The following is a 23,838-nucleotide window of genomic DNA, read 5'->3' as shown; positions in this document are numbered from 1 at the left end:
GCTGTATCGAAATGAAGGGTGTCGTTTGTGCCCATGGCTGCGCCAGCCAGAAAAAGGGGCCCCTTAGAGTAGCACTTTGCCTTGGAGCCTCCTCCTCGTGGGCGAAACGCTTGGCCCAGGCTGGGCACGATTGTTGGGCAGAAGTCACAGCAGGCTGAATGGCATCGTGCAACCAGACATGCAAGAATTTTTAAACTGGTGAAAAGTCAAGAAGAGTCATTGGTCGTAGCATTTTGACAGATGCACATTTGACCCAGCTGATCCCCAGATTTCAAATCATCTAAATTACGTAGGGGTTGGGGTTGGACTAGATGACTTACAAGGTCCCTTCCTCCTCTGTTAGGCTAATCCAATGTAAATAATTTATTTTAAAGATTTATAGGGCTGCCCGTCTTAAACAACTCTGGACTGCCACAATCACAGTGAGACCAGTTACTACAGGAAGTCCTCGACTTAACGATCGCAATTGTTTGCTGTTAAGTGAGGCATTTGTTCAGTGGATTTTCCCCACATTTTACCACCTTTTTTTGAACACAGTTGTTAAGTGAATCGCTGCAGTCGTTAAAAGTTAGGAACATGGTCGTTAAGTGAATCTGGCTTCCCCCGTTGACTTGGCTTGCCGGAAGGTTGCAAAAAAGGGGGATCCCGGGATGATGGTGCGGCAGTCGTAAATGTGATCCGGTTGCCAAGAGTCTGAATCTTGATCGCCTGGCCCGGGGGAATGCTGCTACGGTCGTAAGTGTGGAAAACGGACCTAAGTCACTTTTTCCAGGTGCCATCGTCGTAACTTCAAACGGTCCCTAAGTGAACTGTTGTAAGTCACGGACTGCCAACCCTAAACCAGCAAAACTGCATTCTGGACCAGTGGTGACTTCCGAGGGCTCTTCAAGGGCAGCTCCGTGCGAAGCGCATTGCAGTAATCCAGACGGGACGAGGCTTAAGGCTGTCAGCGAGGCCCTGGCGCTAGGATCGACCCCTCTGTTGCTCTGTCCATGCCTGTGGCACCCTTTGAACCACTCGCCCTCCCAGGCCTCTTTGGGGCAGGGCCAGGCCAAACAACCGGCGGTGTTTTTTCTTTTCTCAACGGTTGCCAAGCTTTTACCTTTTCAGTTGAGTAATTTAAAGTGTTTTGGGTACGGGATGTTCACGGAGAAGTATTCGAAGTGTGTCTACCCACCTTGTGAAGCCCTTGTGTTGATCATTGAGTAGCCCCTTCGGTTTGAAGCCGGAATGTGTTTTCTAGCAACGAGGAGAGGAGAAGGGGCTTGTTAGCATTTCCTCCAGACGCTTCACCGTGATCTCTCTTTACCCCCCTCTTTTGCTGGGCTGCCCGGCGTGCCAGCGGTTTAGCTTGGTCAAAACCTTGCACCATTCCTGCACTTCACCCTCTCGGGGAGATTCCTCAAAACGTAGGAGGTTAAACTGAGACCTGGGGGAAAGGAAGATTAACTTGGCACAACGTGTCCATTGTTCACTTAACTGTTTTCAATTACCCTTCCTTTGTTGACCCCCGAATGGTGGCGGACGCACCACCAACGGGATGCAACTCGGGCCTTCCCCTCCCGCCAGTCCTGCGAGGAATAGGCAGGGAATGTGGAGATGGCCTTGAAGGACAGATGAAAAATCTGCTGCCAAGGCAACAGTCAAGTAAATGTGTCTTGAGCCCGGCTAAAAAAGTGATTTATGAAAACAGAGTCAGACGTCCCCTCCCACGAATGCACATTTTTTATCTTAATAAGGAAAAGGAAGCACATCTTTCAAAATTGTTGTCAGCCAGATAAGGTAGCCCGGACCACGAAGAGCCAAAATTTCTGTGGCTCAGGGAAGACATCTGTTGAGTGAATTTTGCTCCATTTCCCGAATCCTTCTTGCCACATCTGTTAAGTGAATCACTACCGTCGTTAAATTGGTCACACGGTCATTAAATGTACCTGACTTCCCCATCGACTTTGCTTGTCAGAAGGTCGCAAAAGGGGGGGGGAATCATGTGACACCCCACACACACACAGGCTTTGGCAATCGTCATAAATAGGAGTCAGTTGCCAGGCGCCTGAATTTCAATCCTGTGTCCATGAAAAGCGGTCATCAGTCACCGTTATAACTTTGAAAGGTGACTCAGTGAACCCTGGTAAGTCGTAGAGGGCTCTAGATCTAGAACAAGTGTACTAGAAACTTGCAAGTCCGAATGCGCCTCCCTCCCTCTTTTACCATCATGTGAATTGGGTGGCATGCAGCACAGCCCGTGTTGAGATCCTGACGTCATCTCCATTACTTACAGGTTTACTAACCGGCTGGTCACCATGGTGTCCCATCATGGCGTGGCTACCCAACATATTTAGGGTTTATTGGGCCCTTTGAAGGGGTGTTTCTCCCTCCCTCATATTTCCATTACCGCTTGGTTAATTCAGGACTTGTCTTTGCTTATAGAGTAGTGTTTCTCAACCTTGGCGACTTTAAGTCCTGTGTACTTCAACTCTGTGAAAGCTGTGCTGGCTGGGGGATTCTGGGAGTTGAAGTCCCCAGGACTCCAAAGTCGCCAAGGTTGAGAAACACTGGCTTGGAGCCCCCTCCCCTTCGGTCTCTTTAAGTGGCCCGTTGTGGCTGCCCAGGTATCAGCCTCCAGATGCACAAAGACGGGGGATATCATACAGGCCAGATATCAGCTGAAAAAGCAAAGGTTTTCGGAAGGTAATCAGAGACGTGACCCCAGGCCTAGGCAATTCATGCCCAATGGATTTTAGTTTTAGCAGCAAGCCCCCTAGAGCTAACGTCCTTGGCTTGAGGTCCCTCTGGATGAATTGAAGTGGCAGCATCCATCGTCCTGAGCTGAAGTTGCTAGCTGGGAATCCTAGGAGTTACGAAGGGGCCCGGTGGTCTGTCGAAGGCTTGGGAAGGGACCTTCAACCATGGGTCCCGATTCAGCCGAGGCGCCGCCTCTCAAGTCAGAAGCTGCCCAGTTCTTGCTTTACTCTAAATGGGTGTGATTCCTAGAGGAATTCCACCTCATTCCAACCCGTACGGCAGCCTGTTGTGGCTTGTTTGCCGTGCCGCGCCCTCTTTCTCCCCAACTCGCCACCCCTCTCCTCATGTACAGGATGGAAAGGAGTCGCGCCAGAACATTCGAGGTGATGAATGGTGCGTTAGAAGTCCCTCTTCCACAAGAGAACATCCGTCAGGTGGTTGACTATGCCTGAGTCTCTCTCCAAACAGGGCCTAAACCTAGACCGAAAAGGTGGCCCAGGATAACCTCACGCCCTCACGAGCGTTGGCCAGGTGCATAGACTCCTCTCCCCCCCCCCCCGCCATCCCAAAATGGGAGTGTTTAGGACCGGGCAGTAATTAGCAACTGGTCCTCTGGATCCAGTGAGGAGTTCTTCAAAAGGCGTCTACCTTCTTTGAGGCTGGTGACATCACTCCATCATCCCACCGAGACGGATCCCTGCCTCTGTGGACTCATCCAGTCCCCATCCTCAGGTGGCTGCCATGAGCCCAGGCGAGGAAAAGGCTGCAGAGTGTAGGATAGGCCAGACAATTAGCAGCATTTGGTCCAAATCGAGGTGCACCCCATAGGTTACGTCCTCTGGCTATATCGGCCCTTTTCAAAGGTTCTCAACGTCCCATCACAGCAAGCCTGTGGGAAAGTCAGCATCCATGGTGGCTGTTGGGGGGGCAGATGACAATAAGCCTTTGATCGGTTGGAAACTCCGGTGGCAGCGGAGCACGCGAGTAGGCATTGGAGGTCTCGGGGCTGTCTTGGTGGGCATTGCTGTCAGCACCGACGGGCATCCGACTGGCACCGTCACTGAGCTTTCCGGCTGCAGTCCAGATGTCTCTTGGCTTCTCACCGTCCTGAGCTCCCCGGAGGGTCTGGGAGAAACTAGGGCTCCAGAGCACCGAATAGGATCCTCGGGGTACACCTCTCTGTCTTCTGCTCCGCTTCTCCAACCATGTAAACATCTCGCCCTTCAAAAATTGCTCCAGCGATTCTTCGTCAGATTCCAAAAGGAATCTCCAAGGGTGGGCTGTGCTGACGGTTCCCTCCTTCCCAGAGGAGGGGAAAGACACCCCCAAAACCCCAAAGTCTCCCCTTTGGCCAAGTCCACCGTGGCTCCTGTTAAGTTGGTCATAATTTGGACCCAGGTCAGGCTGTGGCTGTCAGATGCCGAGAACCAAAGGCAGAGAAAGGGCTATTCTTGCTGGTTTTGTTGATGGGCCTCCTGGATGCCTTTGGCGAGGAATAGTAGCGGATGTACAGGTGGGATCGGGGAGTTCTGCACATCGGGATGGTGCTATTCACGCCTGGGGGGGGAGAGAGATTGGTCCTTGGGACCCTTCAGCCAGGCTTCCCTGCAGTCGTCCTCTGCTTGGGGATAAGAATCGGCCAGAAACAATGTTGTTTCTGCTCCCCAAAGTTGCCTTAAGTTGCGTTGAGAGAAGAACCCGAATTCATGGTTGCGTGGGAGGGTGGGGAATACCCACAGCTGGAGGAGGGATGGCTGCTGCAAAAATCCAGCTGTTCCAAGAGTTAGGCTGGACACGGCTGAAATTCCAGCCTGCCATTGTGCTGGTTTTTCCAGGAAAGTGGCGGAGGGGGGCAGGAGGGAGCGGGGGGGGGGGAATGCCATTTGATGAAGGAAAGAGCTTGTTACTTCTCTCGAAACTTTGCCTCGGCTTCAGCGGGAAGGCGTTAAATGGGAAATAAGAGGGCAGCTGGCATAGTGGCTATCAGAGGCTTTATGCCCAGGCTCTCCGTCAACAACCAAGGTTGCAGAAGCCGGCAGCAGCTTCCCCCACCCACCACCCACCCCATCCCCAAAGGGCACTTGCCTTTTCCTTTGTCTTCAGTGGCGTCACAGCTTCCCCACCCATTATTATTATTTTTTTTGCCCAGCTCCAATCTGTGCCCATTCCCCCCCACCGCACCACCACCACCTCTGTATTATGGGCTTGGATGTGGTGGGTGACAGGGAGGGGAGGCGTTTGCAGCGGGTCCGTGGGGCCCAGGAGAAGCCCTGGGGATAGCAACCCTTCTGCATGCCAGGAGCATATTTGGGGGTGGGGGGGCCGGGCAGCCTGCAGGCTCCTTGCGGGTGCATTGGCCCCGGGTGGGGGTGGGGTGGGGGCTGACTGTCCATCGGGTCAGCTGCCGGAGGCATTTTGCATGCAGTGGCACGGAGGGAGGGGGAGGCGAGCATGAACCAGCTGGGGAAATGCGAGCCAATGTGTGCCAGGATGAGATAAATATGGAACGAGGTCCTCTATTGGGTCTCTGCCCAGACATCGGGTTGCAAGGAGAACTGCAATTGGCTGCTTCCTCCTAACCATGTGCAGCTTCTGCTAGGAAATGCCCTTCTCTCTCTCTTCCCCCGCCCCCCCCCTCTTTTTTTTGCAAAAAAAAGAAAAAGACTGATAATCATCAGACATTGGCCGGTTTCGGTTTCCTGCCATATTTGTGATGCAGAGGCTTGTCCAGGGGGGTTTGTCCTCTGGGTGGGATCTGGGCACGTGAGGCTCCCTCCTGGCTGAGCTGATTTTTCTTCTCCTTCTCCCCCCTTGCAGGTCGCTGAAAAGTGCCTTCCTTGAAACTGGCATCGCTACAGCTGCTTCGACCCCCGACTTGGGCTTTGCCTCACCTGCACTCCGGAGGGGATCAAGAGAGCGCCCACCACCCACAGCCGCCTTCGAGCCCTTCCGCCTGCCCCCTTCTTTGGAAAGCAGCCCCTTCCCGTCGCTGCTCGGTGCGCCTGGGACATCTCAGCCAGCCGTTCAACCGCCATCCCTTGTCTTTTCCACTCGGTCATCTTTGTACCCCCTTCTTCTTCTTCTTCTTCTTTTTCTTCTTCTTCTTCCCAACTATGTAACAAACTCGAGCCTGTACGGAAAAAAAGCAAGGAAGAAGGAAGGCCAAAACGCAAAACAAACCGAAGGAAATAGAAAACGAAAACAAAAAAAAGAGACATTTCTTCCACCGGTGGTGTTAACGCTTGCAGCTTTTTGTAAATGTTCCAGGCACAGGACGAAAGGATAGAAACTTGCTAAAGGTTTCTTTTCTGCCAAGGAGTAAAACCGCTCCCCTCGGCCTGCACGTTGCATTTTCTTGAACTGGTTTTGCGTGAGAGTAGAGGAAACCCATAATTCGAGAGCACAGAAACCTGTGAGGACGCGGCAACAGAGGAATGCGAGTTGTTTTGAAATAATTTTGGCAGTGGCACAAAAACATTTACCTATATATATATATATATATACATAAATATATATATACATACATATATACATATATATAAAGACATATATAAATATATAACATTTCTATTTTAACTTTGACAATTGCACTTTTAGGAGCTGGCCTCTAATTTGATTTTTTTAGTTAATTCTGACGAGATTTCTATTTTATGATTGGCTAAAAGTTTAACCTTTTCTTTTCGACAAGCATCATTTGACTTCGATGAAACCTAAGTGCTGACGAATTGAAATTTTACCAAAGCAACAAAAGTTATTTCTTCACATTTTTAACTTGAATTTCCTTTTGATAAAGAAATACACCCCCCCCAAACACACATACACACACACACAGACACACTTTCACCCTTTCTTCAAAAGAAATCATTAGTATTCGCACGAAGAACGTCGTGTTCCCCCTTTTCCTCTCCTTTTTAGCCCCTTTTGGGGACATTTTTAAAAAAAAACATGGCGCTCAACGTTTCCTTGGTCCGCGACACGAAATGGCTGACGCTGGAAGTCTGTCGGGAGTTCCAGCGAGGAACCTGCTCTCGTTCCGACACCGAGTGCAAGTTTGCCCACCCTTCCCGGAGCTGCCACGTGGAAAACGGACGCGTCATCGCCTGCTTTGATTCCCTGAAGGTAAGGATGGGCTAAACGCACCTGTTTTGCTGAGGTACTCTGGAAAGTAAAACGTTGTGTGTGTGTGTGTTTTTTTTTAAAATATACGTTTCCTGATGGCTCGTTTCAGTTCTCCCAACTCTGGGTGCTTCAGAGGTGAACAATGCGCGTTGTGTATTTGTGCAAATCAGTTTTTATTCTCCACAAGGACAAGGAAGGAGCAAAGGGCTTGGACAGCAGCCAGTGCAAACATGAAGCTGGAAAAACAGGAGACAGTGAGTTCTAGTCCCATCTTAGCCATGAAAGCCATGTGGGTGACTTTTGAACCAATCACCAGGAGACTGGGAGTTCTAGACCTGCTTTCCCCATGAAAGCCATCTGGGTGACGTTGGGCCGATCACCAGGAGGCTGGGAATTCTAGTCCTGCTTTCCCCATAAAAGCCATGTGGGTGGCGTTGGGCTGATCACCAGGAGACTGGGAGTTCTAGTCCTGCTTTCCCCATAAAAGCCATCTGGGTGGCGTTGGGCCGATCACCAGGAGACTGGGAGTTCTAGACCTGCTTTCCCCCATAAAAGCCATCTGGGTGGCGTTGGGCTGATCACCAGGAGACTGGGAGTTCTAGTCCTGCTTTCCCCATAAAAGCCATCTGGGTGGCGTTGGGCCGATCACCAGGAGACACGGAGTTCTAGGCAGGAAAGCTGGCTGGGTGACTTAGCTCCAGTCAACAGGAGGTGATGGTGAGTTCGAGTCCTGCCTTAGGCATGAAAGCTTGCTCGGGTGACTTTGGGCCAGTCCCTCCCTCTCAGCCCAAGCCACTTCACAGGGTTGTTGTGGGGGAAAATAGGAGGAGGGAAGGTGTGTTGGATATGTAAAAATAATTTAAAAAGGCAGGAAACAAATAAAACGGAAGTTTTTGCATGGACTCTCACAATCGCCAAAAACTGCAGTGGCCAGCATCTGCTAGCGTATATTGTTTTGGCAAAAGGGGCCCTCCTAAATGCCCTTGATTTGTCCAGCCAACTTTTGACTGTTGGGTTAAAAAAAATGCATCTACTTTCAAAATGCAGCCCCTTTATTTTAGCAACAGGCTGCTACCCACCAATCCTGGCGAGAAGGGAAGTAAAATTGAAGTGAGCCCACAGTTCCACCTGGGAAGAAAGGAAGCGGGCTGGAAGTCCGTTCCTCTTCCGCTTCTTCAGGCCCCCCCATCCCCAGAAAGGGGGCTGCAGGGACCTTGGCATATCGGCCATCGCCTTGCAGAAAGGAAAGCTAGAGTAGAATATCCTCCAAGGAGGAGTTTTCGTCCCAGCTCTTCTTTTATGAGTGATGGTTGCCTTTGCTATCGGCCTACATGTTCTATCACCTTGTTACTCGGTACCAAATTTAGCGCAGCTTCTTCTCCTCACGCTTCACCCCAATCCTTCTCCTAAAAATATATATATATACCTGGCAACCGCAGAAAGAAAGAAAAACGGAGCTTTAAGTTGGATAAGCCCAGAAATGGCCCTGCTGACTTTTTAGGCTGTCCTTGGTATATTTCTTGCCATCTTGATCCAAGAATGCAAAGGTGGAGGAGGAATCGTGACACCGATATGTGTGTGAAGTGCCTTCTTGACTCCCCCGGTCCAGAAGGGAGTTCGTTTATTGGAGAAACAGAACGTGGGTAGTAGTCCTCTTTTAGCGACGGACTCATTTAGCAATCCTTCACCGCGCTGATGGAAAAAGAAATAACTTTACCGCCCGTCCTTGGATTTACAGCCATCGCTAGCCCGTAAAGCGAAGGAGAGTTGAACTCCGATTCTAAGACCAGTTGCCGTTTCACAGAACGACGGCTTCTCTTATTTTCGGTTCTCCATTGTTGCGAGGAGCGTCGGAGGTTTGGTGTCTTACTGCCTTATCAGGTTTCGAGATGCAGAGGGTATGTTGACCTGTAGCGGGGGGTCGGCAACTTTAAACACTCAAAAAGCCACAAAGGTCCTAACCCGAAGCCCCCCTCCCTCCCCATTCAATTCTGCAGCTAACTGGAAGTCTGGTTCCCCCACCATAGAGTCTCCTCCTAACATGGCGTCCTTTTTCCTCTGCTGACCGGAAGTCCAGTTCGCCCACCATAGAGTCTTCTCCTAGCACGGCGTCCTTTTTCCCCTGTCAACCGGAAATCCGGTTCGCCCACCATAGAGTCTCCTCCTAGTGCAGCATCCTTTTTCCTCTACCTGTCCTAACCGAAAGTCTTATCAATTGTGGATCCAACTGGTGACAGGGAGCCGCAGCAGAGGGATGAGAGAACCACATGCAGCTCCAGAGCCGCAGGTTGCTGACCCCTGACCTATAGCTTCACCATGGGCCTTTATGGGAGGGGGGGGGAAACTCCCCAATAGATGTGGGCATTAATTGGACTAAGAGATATTTCCTCTCTGGGATGGCGTGACCATTAATTCGTCTTGTCTCCGTGGTGAAGGATTTGGAAAGTCCTTTGCTTTCTCAAGTGGGCATTTCATGGCCGATTCCCCGATTCTTCAGCAATATTGGGTCAAATTGCTGCTGCTTAAAGGTTTCTGAATACCTATTCAGAAAATATTTTCCCCTGTTTTCTTTTGTTCTGCTCTGTCCTTGAAAGCTGTGAGCTTCAGCAGCCACACAAATACCTTGGATTTCAAGAGCAACGTGTTTACATTGCTTTTCAGCGACATTTGTTCAGTAGCTGAATATTTTGCGTGGCAAATCAGTTTGACTCCTGTGTTTGGGATATAGCAATAGCAATAGCAATAGCAGTAGACTTATATACCGCTTCATAGGCCTTTCAGGCCTCTCTAAGCGGTTTACACAGAGTCAGCATATTGCCCCCAACAATCTGGGTCCTCATTTTACCCACCTCAGAAGGATGGAAGGCTGAGTCAACCCTGAGCCGGTGAGATTTGAACCGCTGATGACTGAACTAGAGGGGGGTGTTGTCGCTTTTTGTAATAGACCTGAACATGTTGGGTTTTGGACGTGAAAACAAATTAGCTCAGCTCACGAAGCAGAACTGATCCAGTTCACCTCCAAGAAAACAGCGGGGATTTTCCTTTGTCTCCTGTTAGATTTGGGGTTGCTTTGCCTGCTGGCTCTTTTCACTCGGGGGGAAGAACTGGGTGTATACTTACAACTTGGTGTAGAGCACATCTCTTCCTTCGGTGGACGGGAAAAGGCGTTGCACTTTCTGGCTAATGAGAAAAAGGGAAGACGAATCTGTGTATCAGAGGGGGGAAAAAACTCCTGGCAATTAGGATGTTGTAACCCGCCATCTCCGAGCAGATCGTGTTACATCGAGCCCAGCCATGCAATTAAGATAATTGAACCGACAGTAATCCTTAAAAATGCACAGGAGGAATTGCAGAGAAATGCTGGAGATTTCTGGGGGAGCGAGCTGTGACCATAATTATAAAAAAAAGAAGGCAGCCCTTCCTGCTGAAAGGTTTCTAAATCGTCCGATTCCTGAAATCCATTTTTTTCTTTTGGAGAGGGGAAAAAAAAACCAAACGCAGAGATGCCTTTCTCTAAATTATGGCTGGCTTATTTCAATTGTTCTCGATTGCTGTTCCGTTTTCCCCTCTCTGCCTCGAGCAAGCCTTGGTCGATATTTTCCTTTCTCCCGTCATGCCAGGGGCTCAAGCCCTGTTTCTGCCAGTCCCCTTACCATTTGGGGAACGAGAGGGTAGCTGGGGTATAGGATAGTGTTGTGGCCCAATAGGAGCCGTTGGAGCTGCCACCAGACTCCGACAGCGAGGGGCCCTATGAGTCTGCTCTGGAGGATGTGGAGGACCCTGGACAGGGTTCTGACTCCGAGCAGGGCGCAGAGAGGCTGGTTGGCCACCAGGAGGCACCTGAGCCTTGGACCAGTGGAGAGGAGACAAGGGAGTGTGATCCCGACGTCAGCAGTGAGTTGTTCCTGGATGCCCAGCACCGAAGAGCTAATAGGCGTCAGGAACAGTTGCGCAAGTAAAGGAGGTGATTGCACTCAGCTGGTGGTAATTAGGCTCCTCTCCAGACTATAAAAGGACTGCTTGTGCACATGCCCCTCTTGCAGAAGTCAACTCAGGAACTAATGTCGGAGAACATTATTGTGAGCTTGGCAGGCTGAATTGCTGCCACGGCTTATCTATGCTGGATTGCTGCCCAAGCTTGTCTGTGCCGGTTTGCTGCCAAGGACCTGTCTGTCTGTTAATTAAATGCCGTAACTTATCTCTGGCTCGGAGTATTTTGGTGTGGGACGAGGAGGGTCAGAACAGATAGGTAAGAAGCGGATTCTCACAACAGCCAGAAGGAATGTCCATGTTCAGAGATGGGATGCCAGTGGAATATCTCAAGAGAGAGTCTCGTCCCATGCGCTGCTCTCGGTGCTGACATTAGGATACCTGTTTAGATGGTCCTTTTCCCCTTTTTCTCCTTAGCCAAAAAGTGCAACACCTTTTCCCATCCATAGAAGGAAGAGATGCTCTACACCAGGTTGTAAGCTGCAAGGTTCCTCTTGGGGAACTCGTTACAGGAGAGTCACCCACATTAGAAATCTCAGTGCTCAGGCTTGTCAGAAAAGTCCCAAGATAACCTCCATGAGAATGGAAGCTTGGATCATGCTGTTGAGGCTTCCACCTTGATACCTTTGAACATGGCCTGTATAGATGCTCCTGCCTGTATTTATTCCCATGATCATGGGCTCTTCACTAGGCAGGCACCTCTGCACACTTGAGTTAATCTCTTCCAGAAAGGTAGATATAAACGATCCGATTGGCTAATGTTTCAGGCAGCCTCCTCGGGAGGATCTCCTGCCCAGTGGTGAAATTCAGATTTTTTTTACTACCGGTCCTGTGGGCGTGGCTTGGTGGGCGTGGCTTGGTGGGCGTGGCAGGGGAAGGATACTGCAAAATCCCCATTCCCAACCCACTCTGCTTCCAGCCAGAGGTGGCATTTTCTGGTTCTCCGAACTATTCAAAATTTCTGCTACCAGTTCTCCGAACTACTCAAAATTTCTGCTACCGGTTCTCCGAACTATTCAAAATTTCTGCTACTAGTTCGCCGAACTACTCAAAATTTCTGCTACCGGTTCTCCAAACTACTCAAAATTTCTGCTACCGGTTCTCTGAACTACTCAAAAATCCTGCTACCGGTTCTCCGAACTACTCAAAATTTCTGCTACCGGTTCTCCGAACTACTCAAAGTTTCTGCTACCGGTTCTCCGAACTACTCAAAATTTCTGCTACCGGTTCTCTGAAACTTGCTGGATTTCACCCTTGCTCCTGTCTTTCTGAGAGCGAAGCTTTTCTTCCAATATTCCGTGGCGATCCGTTCTTTCCTGTCCTACGTTCTCTCTTTCTCCTGAAGCTCTTTCTGCTGGAAGGCTTGTTAACGGGGATAACCTGGCAAGCAGAAGAGCAGGAAAAAAAACTGCCATGGCGCTGAGTTTGAAGCCACATTAATATTTCAGGAGCTCTTGATAATTTCATGCAGCATCTTCATGGCCGGCACGTAGGAAGCAAGCGGCCCTCTTTGTGTGTGTGTGTGTGTGTGTGTCCAATCGGTTCCCGTGAAGCTGCCGGCATGGCGGGAGCCAGCTCGCACCGGAGTTGTTGAGAACAGAGCAGGGGGGAACGGTGCCGTTGGCCCTGAAGTTGCTCTCATTTAGCCCAAGTATCTGCAGTGGCTTTAAATTTTGGAGAAGTGAGGTTGTGGTTCCTTGTGAGTTGCCTCCCTGGGAAAATCAGGACATTGCTGAGTGGAGAGGAGATTTTTCACAATTAGGGCCTGCAAGTAGGTGAAGTTCCCTTTATCAGGTTTGAACTTTTTCAAGCATCGGGGAAACCAACATTTGTCCCCTCCTTAGCCAGCAATAAAATATAGGGAATTTACAGGGTAGAAGATGCTGGAGACATTTCTTTCAATCGTTTTATTAACTGGCTGTGATATTTTTATTTTGTTTTATTGTTTTGCAAAATGGGGATTCCCCCCTCTTGCTGAAAAGATCCTTAATCTAAATACCTTTTCCTGCCTTTTGTGGGGCCAGACATGTCCTTGGTTAGCCATTCCCCAAGGCACTTGGAGCTCGCACTCACTGGGGTCTGCTGGAAGCAAGGCCGGCTGAGAAACTTCTGGGAATTCCCCAACTGTCCTTAAATGCACCAGTTTCTCAGGCCCGGAGAAAATGCATTTGAAAGGCTCCACGGGACCACCCGTGGAGAAGGAAGTCCGCTGGTGGATTCCCAACTATCTGGCTTGTTTGTTTTTGAACTTGTGTTGAGTTGCGCTGCAGGCAGAGAGAGACGCTGCAGCCCTCGCGGGGAGCAAGAGATATAGATCAAGGCCGGGCCTGGTTCTTCCTTCAGCCGTTGTTCTCGGCGTCACACCAGAAATGGCAGCCTGCAGGTCACAACCCAGGTTCCCAAAAGATACTCGGCTGAAGCTCATCAGGTTATGTGGCAGCTTGCTTCAGACCTGAATCTGACCATGATCTCACCTTCCATCTGAATTTGCCCTGAACTGCTCTATTTCTGCTGGCAGGGAGGATGTTTCCACTAGCTGTTGTGTGTGCTTCCCCAGCCTTTACCTACATCTGTATCCAACTGCTTCCATAATCCCTTGCTGCAGCCAAGTTCACATGTACGGTTAAGCCAGGGGCGAACGAACTTGGGAACTTTTAAGACTTGTGGACTTCAACTCCCAGAATTCCCCAGCCAGCAACAAAATGGGGATTTCTCGGGCACAAGCCGGACAGGATCGATAGCCAGCAGACCGATCGGGTTGAACCATGGCGAAAGTGCTCCCATTTTCTGTTTTCAGGAAGAAGCTGGAGAGCCCCCCCCTCCCTCTCCCCCCCCATTTCTCCAGGGTGGCCTAAATGGCTTTATTACACATTGCAAGAGGGTCGGATTAGACCAGGGGTCTCCAACCTGGGCAACTTGAAGACCTTGATGGACTTCAACTCCCAGAATTCGCCAGGCCAGCATGGTTGGCTGGGGAATTCTGGGAGTTGAAGTCCACAAGTCTTAAAAGTGCCCACGTTTGGACACCCCTGGGTTAAGCCATTGGCCCCGGCTTAGAATTTGTTCCCGCGTCTGGGCTATCTCTCGTAGCATTCATCGGTTCACCGACAAATGCGCACCGACAAAACCGCGGGGAGAAAAGCGCGAGTTCGAAATCGCGCCGAAGAATGAGCACAGAAGCGCGCCAACAACAGCGCGCCGACAGAAGCGCGCTCTAAACCTAACCCTAAAGGTAACTCTAAACCTAACCCTGAATCCAACTCTTACCCTAACCCTTAACTTAACCGTAAAGACGTTTCTGTTAGAGCTCTTTTGTCGGCGCGCCATTGTGGGCGCGCTATCGACGTTGCAGTTTTATCACCACGGTTTTGTCGACGCGCTGTTGTCGGGCGCGCTTTTGTCGGGTCACACATTCTTCATGCAGCAAACCTGTCTAATCTTTGGCAAACCGTCCGAGGGGATGATGAGGAGGAGGAGGAGGAGTGCCCTATACATTTTAAAATTTGAAAGAGTTCTCCAGCTTCTTCCTTCTTCGCCATGGTTCAACCCGATCGGTCCGCTATCGATCCCGTCTGGCTTGTTCCCCCGAGAAATTCCCATGTCTTGCCTCCTTCCCGACTCTTCTGTTGACGAGGCCTGTGCGGATTCCTTGGCAGCGGCCTTGTCCTCTTGTGACCTCTTTGTCCTCCTCTGGTGACCGCTTTGTTCTCCTGGAGAGTTGCCTCTCCGTGTCTCGGAGGGGCTGCGGGGGGGGGGGGGCAGCCGCCTCGTGCATGCACGCGCGGCCATCTCCGGATCTCGGGCCTCTCCCAACAATGAAGTGGCACAGGGACCATCTGACGGGGATTTAGGTCTTTACAAGAGCGACTTGTGCCGCGTGGCGGATGAAAGGCCCGGGCTGAATAGCAGCCTGTCACGCCTCAGACCCCCTGCTGTTGATCTATCGAGGGTCTCTTGGGAACTTCACTCGCCCTTTCATCGCCGTTGATCTGCCTCTCGTGTGGCATGGCTGACTGGCCAGGGAATCCGGCTTAGCCCTCTCAGCCGGGGCAGGGAAAAACAGCCAGGAAAGGTGGGTTATTTTGATATTCCTCCCAACAAAAGCCACACCAGTGTGCCCACAGTTATTGAACTGTGGATAAAAGTTGTGGATAAAAAGCCTTTGGACGATCCAGCAGAAGTATACTATAGGTCAGAGGTGTCCAAACTTGGGAACTTTAAGACTTGCGGACCTCAACTCCCAGAATTCCCCAGCCAGCCATGAATGAAAGAGTTGGAAGGGGCCAGAAGGATCCCCAGTGTTTCTCAACCTGGGCAACTTTAAGACCTGTGGACTTCAACTCCCAGAATTCCCCAGCCAGCCATGAATGAAAGAGTTGGAAGGGGCCAGAAGGATCCCCAGTGTTTCTCAACCTGGGCAACTTTAAGACCTGTGGACTTCAACTCCCAGAATTTGCCAGGCCAGCCTGGTTGGCTGAGGAATTCTGGGAGTTGAAGTCCACAGGTCTTAAAAAGTTCCCAAGTTTGGACGCCCCTGCTATAGGCAGCCTTTGACTTACGACAGTTTGTTTAGCGGCCATTCAAAGTTACGACGGCCCTGAAAAAAAGTGACTTTGGACCATTTTTCAAACATGCGACTTGCAGCATCCCCACGGTCATGCGATCCGAATTCAGACATTTGGCAACTGGCTCACCTTTACGACGGTCGCAGTGTCCCCGGGGGTGGGCGGAGGGGTGTCACGCGATCCCCTTTTTGCGACCTTCTGACGGGCAAAGTCAACGGGGAAGTCAGATTCATTTAACAACGAGGTTTAGTAACAACTACAATGATTGACTTAACAACTGTGGCTAGAAAGGCGCGTGACGCAGGGCGAAGCTCTCTTGGCCAATGTCTTCCCTTGGCAATATAAATTTTGGGCTCAATTGTCGTAAGTCGAGGACTACATGTGTCAGGAACGGTGGCCTCCAGGGCCCAAACTTCATGCAGGGAAATCCCCTTTTACTCTGCGAATAAGGCAAACCCAGTCCGATCCCATTTCTCCTTTCCCCAGAAGAGGGTGGGCAGTGGTAGGTGGGCCACCGTGTGTTTTTTTCCAGGCCAGATTTGGGCACAATATCCCCTCTCCACCCCTCGCAGTAGCAGGCAGAACGATGCTTTTTATGGATGCCCGCTTTGTCTTGAAAGGTTAATGAGTTCTTGAGAAACGGAGCTCCTCGTTTATCAAATGTGTTTATCAAATGTTGCACCGGACTTGTTAGAAATTAGGATGGGGAGAAGGGGAAACAGTGGGGCCAAATGGTGGCAGAGGACATCACCCAGGCTTGCCGATAAGATACGCATCTTCTTCTGGGCATCTCAATAATACCCACTGGACATGCCAATGGAAGGGCTGACGGGCACTGTGTGTGTGTGTGTGTACAGTTAATCTTGTTAAATTGTGATTGCCACTTAATCTGCTTCTTTGTGCTGGGTAGAGAAAAGGAGATAGGGGGCAGCTTTGCGGGGAGGGGGGCAGGAGGTGGCCCAGCGTGTGAGCCAGGCATTAGCCACGCTGCCTTTGCTGGCCGGGGTTTGTGCAGCCTCAGCTTTTGGATTTGGAGCAAGAGAGGCTTCGGCTGAGACACACACACACCCTGGTGCAGAGGCTGAGCCAGGAGCAGGCAGGCTGGCATCCTCCCCGTTGGCACCCAGCTACCTTGGGAAACCTTTGGGAAGACCAAGCTGTTCCCTTTCTAATTCACCTGGTTTAATATGACCTGATTTCAAGGAGAGTCGCATTAAAAAGTTCTTTATTTTCCGTGCTGGATTGCAAAACCCATCCTCCCTTGGCCATTGGGTGCTTTGGGGGATGATCTCTTAGCTAGGAATCCAAGAATCTTTTGTTGACACTGAGAGCCGAAGGTTTGGCAGTTGGTAATTTTTTTTAACCCAAGACTGACTTCATTTGACAGGAGAAGACCATTAGGAGGAGAAGGAGCATCTATCTATCTCTTCCTCCTCCTCCTCCTCTCCTCCTCCTCCTCCTCCTCCTCATTCTTCTCCTCTTCCCCTTCTCCTCCTCCTCCTCTTCTTCTCCTTCTTCTCCTCCTCTTCTCTTCTTCTTCTCCTTCTCCTCCTGTTCTTCTCCTCCTCCTCCTCCTCTTCTCCTCCTCCTCCTCTTCTCCTCCTCCTCTTCTTCTTCTCCTCCTCTTCTTCTCCTCCTCCTCCTCTTTTCCTTCTCCTCCTCCTCCTCTCCTCTCCTCCATCTCCTCCTCTTCCTCCTCCTCCTCTTCTCCTGCTCTCCTCCTCCTTCTCTTCTTCTTCACTGAGCCAAGGTGGTGCAGTGGTTAAATGCAGCACTGCAGGCTACTGCTAGCTCAGCAGTTCAGCGGTTCAAATCTCACCGGCTCAGGGTTGACTCAGCCTTCCATTCTTCCGAGGTGGGTAAAATGAGGACCCAGATTGTTGGGGGCAATATGCTGACTCTCTGTAAACCGCTTAGAGAGGGCTGAAAGCCCTATGAAGCGGTATATAAGTCTACTGCTATTGCTATTGCTATTCTTTTCCTCCTCCTCCTCCTCCTCCTCCTCCTCCTCCTCATAGTAATTCTGATTTTGGCATCTTGTGCTGTAAACAGGTGGGCCCTGTGGAAAACGAAAAGGTGGGATGTTTGTGAGCATCGGAGGACATGGATGGCCAGGAGCCCTCCGCCCCAAAGCATTGTTCGGAGAGCAAAGGGGGCCTTTTGCCACCTCCTAAACCCGTGAGAGTGAAATGTGTGCCACAGAATGCACGAACAGCCCTCAACCCAGCTCAGCTCTCCCCAGAGCCCATTTTTGGTCCCAGGAGGCTGCAGGGAGGCCTATGAGGCCAATAATGGGGGAGGCAAGGTCACGTGCACATGCGCGAGGGGGCAGGGGAGTCATGCGCAGGGCACGGGAGGGTGTTGCGCGAATTGCATTATGGATGCGGGCACGGCATGCCCTTTTGGCACGCGACAACAAAAAGTTTAGCCACCACTGTCCTAAAGCAACTCAGGGAAGTGGAGATGGGCATGAAAGGCATAATTTCAGTTTCTTAAACTCCGGCAGGAAAGAATGGCAGCCTGGCCATGTAAGGGGTTTGTGTATGTGCAGAAGTTCGTTTTTTTTGCTTTTCAAAAAAAAATAAATTCATGCAGGGCAGTCTTCTACGTTGGCAAAGCTTATTTCTACCATCTCATTTCTGCCTCAATTGGCGAACCAGGTTTCAAAACTGGAGGCTTTGATTCCCTTGCCAGGAGAATTCTACCTCTAAAACTCCCTGTAACAATTCACTTCTTGGCAACCCCCTTTTGTGCAAGTTAAGTTTTTGCATATTAATCTCTCTCCCTTTTCCTTCCGTCCAGCTGAATCAGCGCGATTAGAGAGCAATGTGAAGTTGAGCTTCCTCCCAGTAGAAATTTCCTTGGCTTGACTTTTGTACAGAATATCTTTCTTACAGTCGTTCAGGCTGGGGAAATTCCACTGTTCCCTCGTCTACTGTGTAAACTCATTGCTGTGGGAGGCTATTTCGATCAATATTACAATCCGGGTTTCTTTACGGCACATCCAAAATAATTACTGACCTTCCAGAAGTTTTGTTATCGTATTTGCTCAGTCGGTTATAGCTGTTCCTCCCCAAAACTCCCCCCAAAGGAAACAATTTTGTTTTTCCCCAGGAAGGGAAAGGAAGCTCTTTCGTATCATTCTGATTCCCTCTTAAGATTGTTTCCAGTCCTGGCCAAAATAAAAGCATTGAGTTCACCTTTGTATCTCTCCTCCTGTAATCTGGGGGAGCTATTTTAAAAAGGCGGTACATTTCTTGGCCCGGATTTCTTTCCCAGATTGAAAACAAATTGTCAGCTCAGATGGATTGTTATTTTTAAGTCCAGGAGCTGTTGATGTTAATTAAAGCACTTGATTTTTCTAAATTACCCGACAACACAAACATACATTGGCCCTTCACGATTTCCGCAACCTTCAATGAGATACGGCTGCTTTGCAAGCCCTTCCCTTCTCTTTCTTCTTGCCTTTTGTTTCTGGTGGGCTCTCGATATCGGAGGGGCTCCCCGGGAGCTGAGGAATTAGCACCCCCAACTCTGCCACACCAGGAGGGCAGGGGTTCTCTTAAGATATGCCCCTTGTATGTGCTTCCTCTAAAAGGTGCATTATTATTCTCAGTTTAGTGATCATTAATAGGACACTTTCTCCAAAAGCTTGAAATGACTAGTTATCACAGGCTCAGGGTTGTTGTTATCTGTTGTGTGTCCATCTGTCCGTCCATCCATCCAAAAAAGCAGCTAAAGACTTGTGCTGGCGTTCAGACGCGGGGGGCCCTTAACACCTCCAATTCAGAGCAGAGCCAGCTTCCCTGTCTGGAACCTTCTGCAGCCACCCTAAAAGCAGGGAGGACTTCTGCATCCATTCTTTGGCCGTTCTCTGGCCCGGGGCCACCGTGGGCAGCGGCTGTCCCCTTGTGATGCTGGTAGCAAACCTCGGGGGGCAGCAGCGCTGCCGTCCCCAGGTGACCTTCAGGGAGAATTGCAGAATGGGATTAAGAGATTTGTCCTGGAAATATTGGGGGGCCTATGTGTTGGTCAGAGGAGAGGGGGACTCTTCCTTTTCCCGCTACAGTTGAGAGGCTGTGGGGGGAGATTGGCAGAAAGCATGGCCTTCCCTCACGCTGAAGCCTCCACTGCAGCCCAGCCTTGGCCCAGAGCAGGGTTGAAGTGCCATCCCCTTCGGCTATCCCAGGTGTCCTTCGCAAGAGGGTTCAGCCTCTATCCAGACATGGCGATCCCCAAGAGGTGAAGGAGAGTTTACAGCAAATGCCCTGGTTAGTATTTGTGGGAAGCACATTTAAAGCTACAGGCAAAAATGGGAAAGATAAAACACACACACACACCAGGAACATGTGGCCAAGATGACCCCATAGGCAGACCCCTGAGGACCCCAGCAGTGGGGCTCTCTTCTGCCTGGACAGCTCCGGTTGAACGGCACGAAATTAAACTTTAGAGCTGTGATAATGGGAGGTGAGGCAGCCTTATTTTAACAGATGCCTTACGATGCGCAGAAAGAAGAGCAGATCAGATGGCATGTTTTTGAAGCTGACCAGAAAGGGGCACTTTAAATTGCCGTATTTTTCTGAGTATAAGACGCACCGGAATATAAGATGCACCAAGATTTTGAAGAGGTAAATTTAAAAAGAAAAAAGTTTTCACACTCTACAGACCTCCCAAATCCTCTGCAAGCCACATTTTTTTGTGAAAATTTTGAGAGTTTGAGTGGCCTGCAAAGTGCTGGGGGGGGGTGGGGGGGCAAAAAAACAGCTCATTTTTTGCCAAAAGAGGCAAAAGGAGGATTCTAGAGTGCTCCTGGGGGCTGGAGGGGAGCAAAAATGAGCAAAAAAACCAGCCCTTTTTTCACTTGTTTTTGCCCTCCCCAGCCCCCAGGAGCACTTTACAGGCCTCCCAAACCCTCTTCACATCCATTTTTGTGAAGGGGGCGGGGTTTCGGGAGGCCAAAAATGCTTCTATTCAATGTATACGACGCACCCAGATTTTCACCCTCTTTTTTTAGGGGGAAAAGGTGCGTCTTATACTCCGAAAAATACGGTTCTTGTTTTATCGTACCATATCAGCCTGATAGCAGAAATGTCTTGTTACCAAACAAGAATCAGATGGAAGCCAGGCCATCTAAGGGCTCTTCCAAAAGGCAGGAGCCTTTAGCTTATCGCATTGTTCGGGCGAATCTTAATTTCATTATAAATAGGGTTCGCGTTTAATACCGAGTAGTTATGGGAATTCTTCCCTGATGGCTTCCAGCTTCTTGGGAAAAGCCCATTTGAGCTTTCGTAACCTATACAAGTTCATTCCTTCTTCTATTTTTTTCCCCGTCCTTGTGTAGGACCCTAACCATTACACCACATTCTCTCTACTAAGAGAAAAACAAGAATTTGGTTAAAGGAAGGCATGTAAAACACAACACACAAACATGCTTTTCTTAGAGTTAGGACTTATTCACGCCTTTCAGTCAACAGATGGAATAGCATTTTTTTTTTTAAATTCTAGCATGCTGATTCAAGGAAGGGGGCCTGCCCTCTGGAAGCTAAAATCCTTCCCCCCCTTCCTTCAGTCTGTGTTGCATCCTGCCCTCTCCCCTCCAAGCTGATTGAATGTTCTGCGGAGTTGCCAATTAAAACAAATGCATGTTCCCCGTAAAATCTTGGCTTAGGAACTCGGTTGCTTGAGAAGTTGATAGCGTATTTTTCACACACATCTAACACCACCTCCCTCCCAAGAGGGTTCATTCTAAAATTGCCTGGGGAGCCTTATTACCTGTGCGCAGGGCTGGGTGGTGTCCCCAAGCTCAACCTTGACCAATCGAACCAGGATTCGCCGGTCAGCATGGCTGACGTGAGGAATTCTGGGAGTTGAAGTTCATGACAGGTTCATTGCTAGAATTATCATGGTCCAGTCAGTCAGATGTCCAGACTGAATCTGGCATTTTTGTCCACCTCTCGAGTCCTTCCCAGGTATCTGGGAGATTTGAGATTTGAGAAGTTTATTTATATGCCGCCCTTTTCCCTGGGGGGGACTCAGGGCGGCTTACAACTCGAAAAGGGGGGGGGAACAAACATTTAACACGTAGGACAGTACATCATTAAAAAACACAACATTCATACCATTCGGGTGGGTTACAGTCTTTAGCCCCAGGCCTGACGGGATAGCCAGATTTTGAGGGCTGTGCGGAAGGTCTGGAGGGTGGTGAGGGTACGAATCTCCACGGGGAGATCGTTCCATAGGGTCGGAGCTGCCACCGAGAAGGCTCTCCTCCGCGTGGTTGCCAGTCGACATTGACCGGCAGATGGGACTCGGAGGAGGCCTAATCTATGGGATCTAATAGGTCGAGTGGAGGTGATTGGCAGTAGGCGGTCTCTCAAGAGATGCAGATGTGGATGTAAGCTCCCCCAAGTAGAGCTGCCTCCTGCAATTGACTTGATTTCGTGATTCTGTCAATGCCATTGGTGCTCCAGATCTTTTGGGACTGCACTCGAGTTGCCTATTCCTGTTGGTGCTATCTTTGCTTTCTTTTGCCACAGATGTTTTTCCTTCTGTTTGCAGATCTTTGTGTGTTGCGATTTTCTCCAATTCTTTCCCTTCTCTACTGCTGTCTTCAGGATTCCACTATCGGGACCTCGCGGTCTTTCTTATCAGCAATGGTTAAATCTGAAATGTTGGGTTTCAGGCGATGCCCTGTTATGATTTCAGTTGGATAATAGGATATAAACACAGGGTTTGTAAACCTGGATAGCTAATTTTATTTTTTACAGAATAGCACACTCAAACTGTACGTTACTACTTGAAAGTTTAAGTTCAGGTTTATTACTACAATACGTACTTCTTTATTACATCCTCACTGTCGGAGTATTTTTAATTTTTGTTTATTAAATACACCAGTGTTTTTCAACCACTGTGCTGTGGCACACTAGTGTGCCGTGACATAGTGTAAGGTGTGCCGTGGGAAAAACACTTTATATATAGTCAATATAGGCACAGAGTTAAATTTTTTTAACATTTTCTAATGGTGGTGTGCCTCGTGATTTTCTTTCATGAAAAAAGTGTGCCTTTGCACAAAAAGGTTGAAAAACACTGAAATACACTACTTGGTGTTTCTTTTCTTAAAATGTAAAAAACAGTTGCTTCTCGTCATGCATTTTCGGTGCTGATCTCGTGCGTAAAAATGAGAAAGTAAATGGAGACATCCCGTTCTCCCTCCCAAGTGCTGAATAATCCATTTTATCCTGGTCTCCCAGGGATTCTGCTTCTGACAATGTGCTTCTCCTCTTTTTTTCACCAACCCCCTTAGGGTCGGTGCACTCGAGAAAACTGCAAATACCTTCACCCTCCGCCACACTTAAAAACACAACTTGAAATCAACGGGCGCAACAACCTGATCCAGCAAAAGACAGCCGCTGCCATGTTTGCACAGCAAATGCAGTTCATGGTCCCTGGAGCCCAGCTGCAGCCGATTGTAAGTGACAGGAGTCATTCTCTGGATAAGGTCCGGCTTGCGGGAGGGGGGGGGGCAGGAGGCGCTTCTTGGGATAGAAATGTTAGAGGTAAGATAGGGCCACATTTCCAACAAAGTGAACATGAAGCCAGGGGAACACCGCTGGACCGCGGTTCCACCACAAAACCGCGGAGGACAAAATACCGCTCGACGAAAGCGTGCATTTGACGTCATCACAGTGCGACGAAAACATCGCGCTGTGATCGAAAAATGTAAAAAAAAAGCGAAAACCTTACCCTAACCCACCCAAACCTAACCCTTAACCTAACCCTAAATCTAACCCTAAACCTAACCGTTAACGTAACGCTAAACCTAACGCTAACCCTTAACCTAACGCTAAACGTAACCCTAATGCTCTAAACCTAACCCTAACCCTTAACCTAACCCTAACCCTTACCTTTATGTGAATCGGCTTGCTTTAATTTTTATTTTATTTCAATGTTTATTTTTTTTCGTCGCGCTGTGATGACGTCACATGCGCGCTTTCGTCGAGCGCGATTTTGTCCTCCGCGGTTTTGACGGGTCACGCTGGACCGCGCAGGTCACACCTATCGGGGAGTTCTCAACACCAGCTCGGAAAATTGTGTCGGCGACTTGAAGGTGGGAAAACAGCATTGGAGCGGGTGGAACGTCAGCAGAATCCCTGACCTTTCCCCCCCCCCCCAAAGCTCCAACATCAGCATTCAAAATTGGCACGCTAGCGACGAGACCGAAGGTTACTGTGCTCCACCTGCCCACCTAGGTTATTTCAGGACAACGGCCCATGCGTTACAAGCGCCACATAGTCCACAAAAGCTTCTGCCCTCATCAATCGGGCGACGCTTTTGAGTGCCACAAGATTCATTTTGCAGATTTTGTTCAAGAGACACCCCACCCACCCCCCAACATTCTGGCTTCGTAGGCTGAGATGTTGGT

At 49.7% G+C, this 23,838-nt stretch overlaps 1 protein-coding gene across 1 annotated transcript in view; it reads left to right on the top strand.

The window, feature by feature from the left end:
- The window catches only part of MBNL3 (muscleblind like splicing regulator 3), a 49,784-nt gene that overhangs the window by 10,527 nt on the left and 15,419 nt on the right, over positions 1-23,838 (top strand). The window contains exons 2-3 of the mRNA XM_087727284.1: positions 5,560-6,861; positions 22,720-22,884. Coding sequence (XP_087583410.1) covers positions 6,688-6,861; positions 22,720-22,884 — 339 coding nt within the window. The 5' untranslated portion in view covers positions 5,560-6,687. The remainder of the gene's footprint in view (positions 1-5,559; positions 6,862-22,719; positions 22,885-23,838) is intronic.

Source organism: Thamnophis sirtalis, unplaced genomic scaffold (genome assembly GCF_051295495.1).
Source record: "Thamnophis sirtalis isolate CommonGarterSnake01/CBP01778 unplaced genomic scaffold, rThaSir2_p1.2 scaffold_13, whole genome shotgun sequence".
NCBI classification, from domain to species: Eukaryota; Metazoa; Chordata; class Lepidosauria; order Squamata; family Natricidae; genus Thamnophis; species Thamnophis sirtalis.
This window is presented reverse-complemented; position numbering and strand designations above follow the sequence as displayed.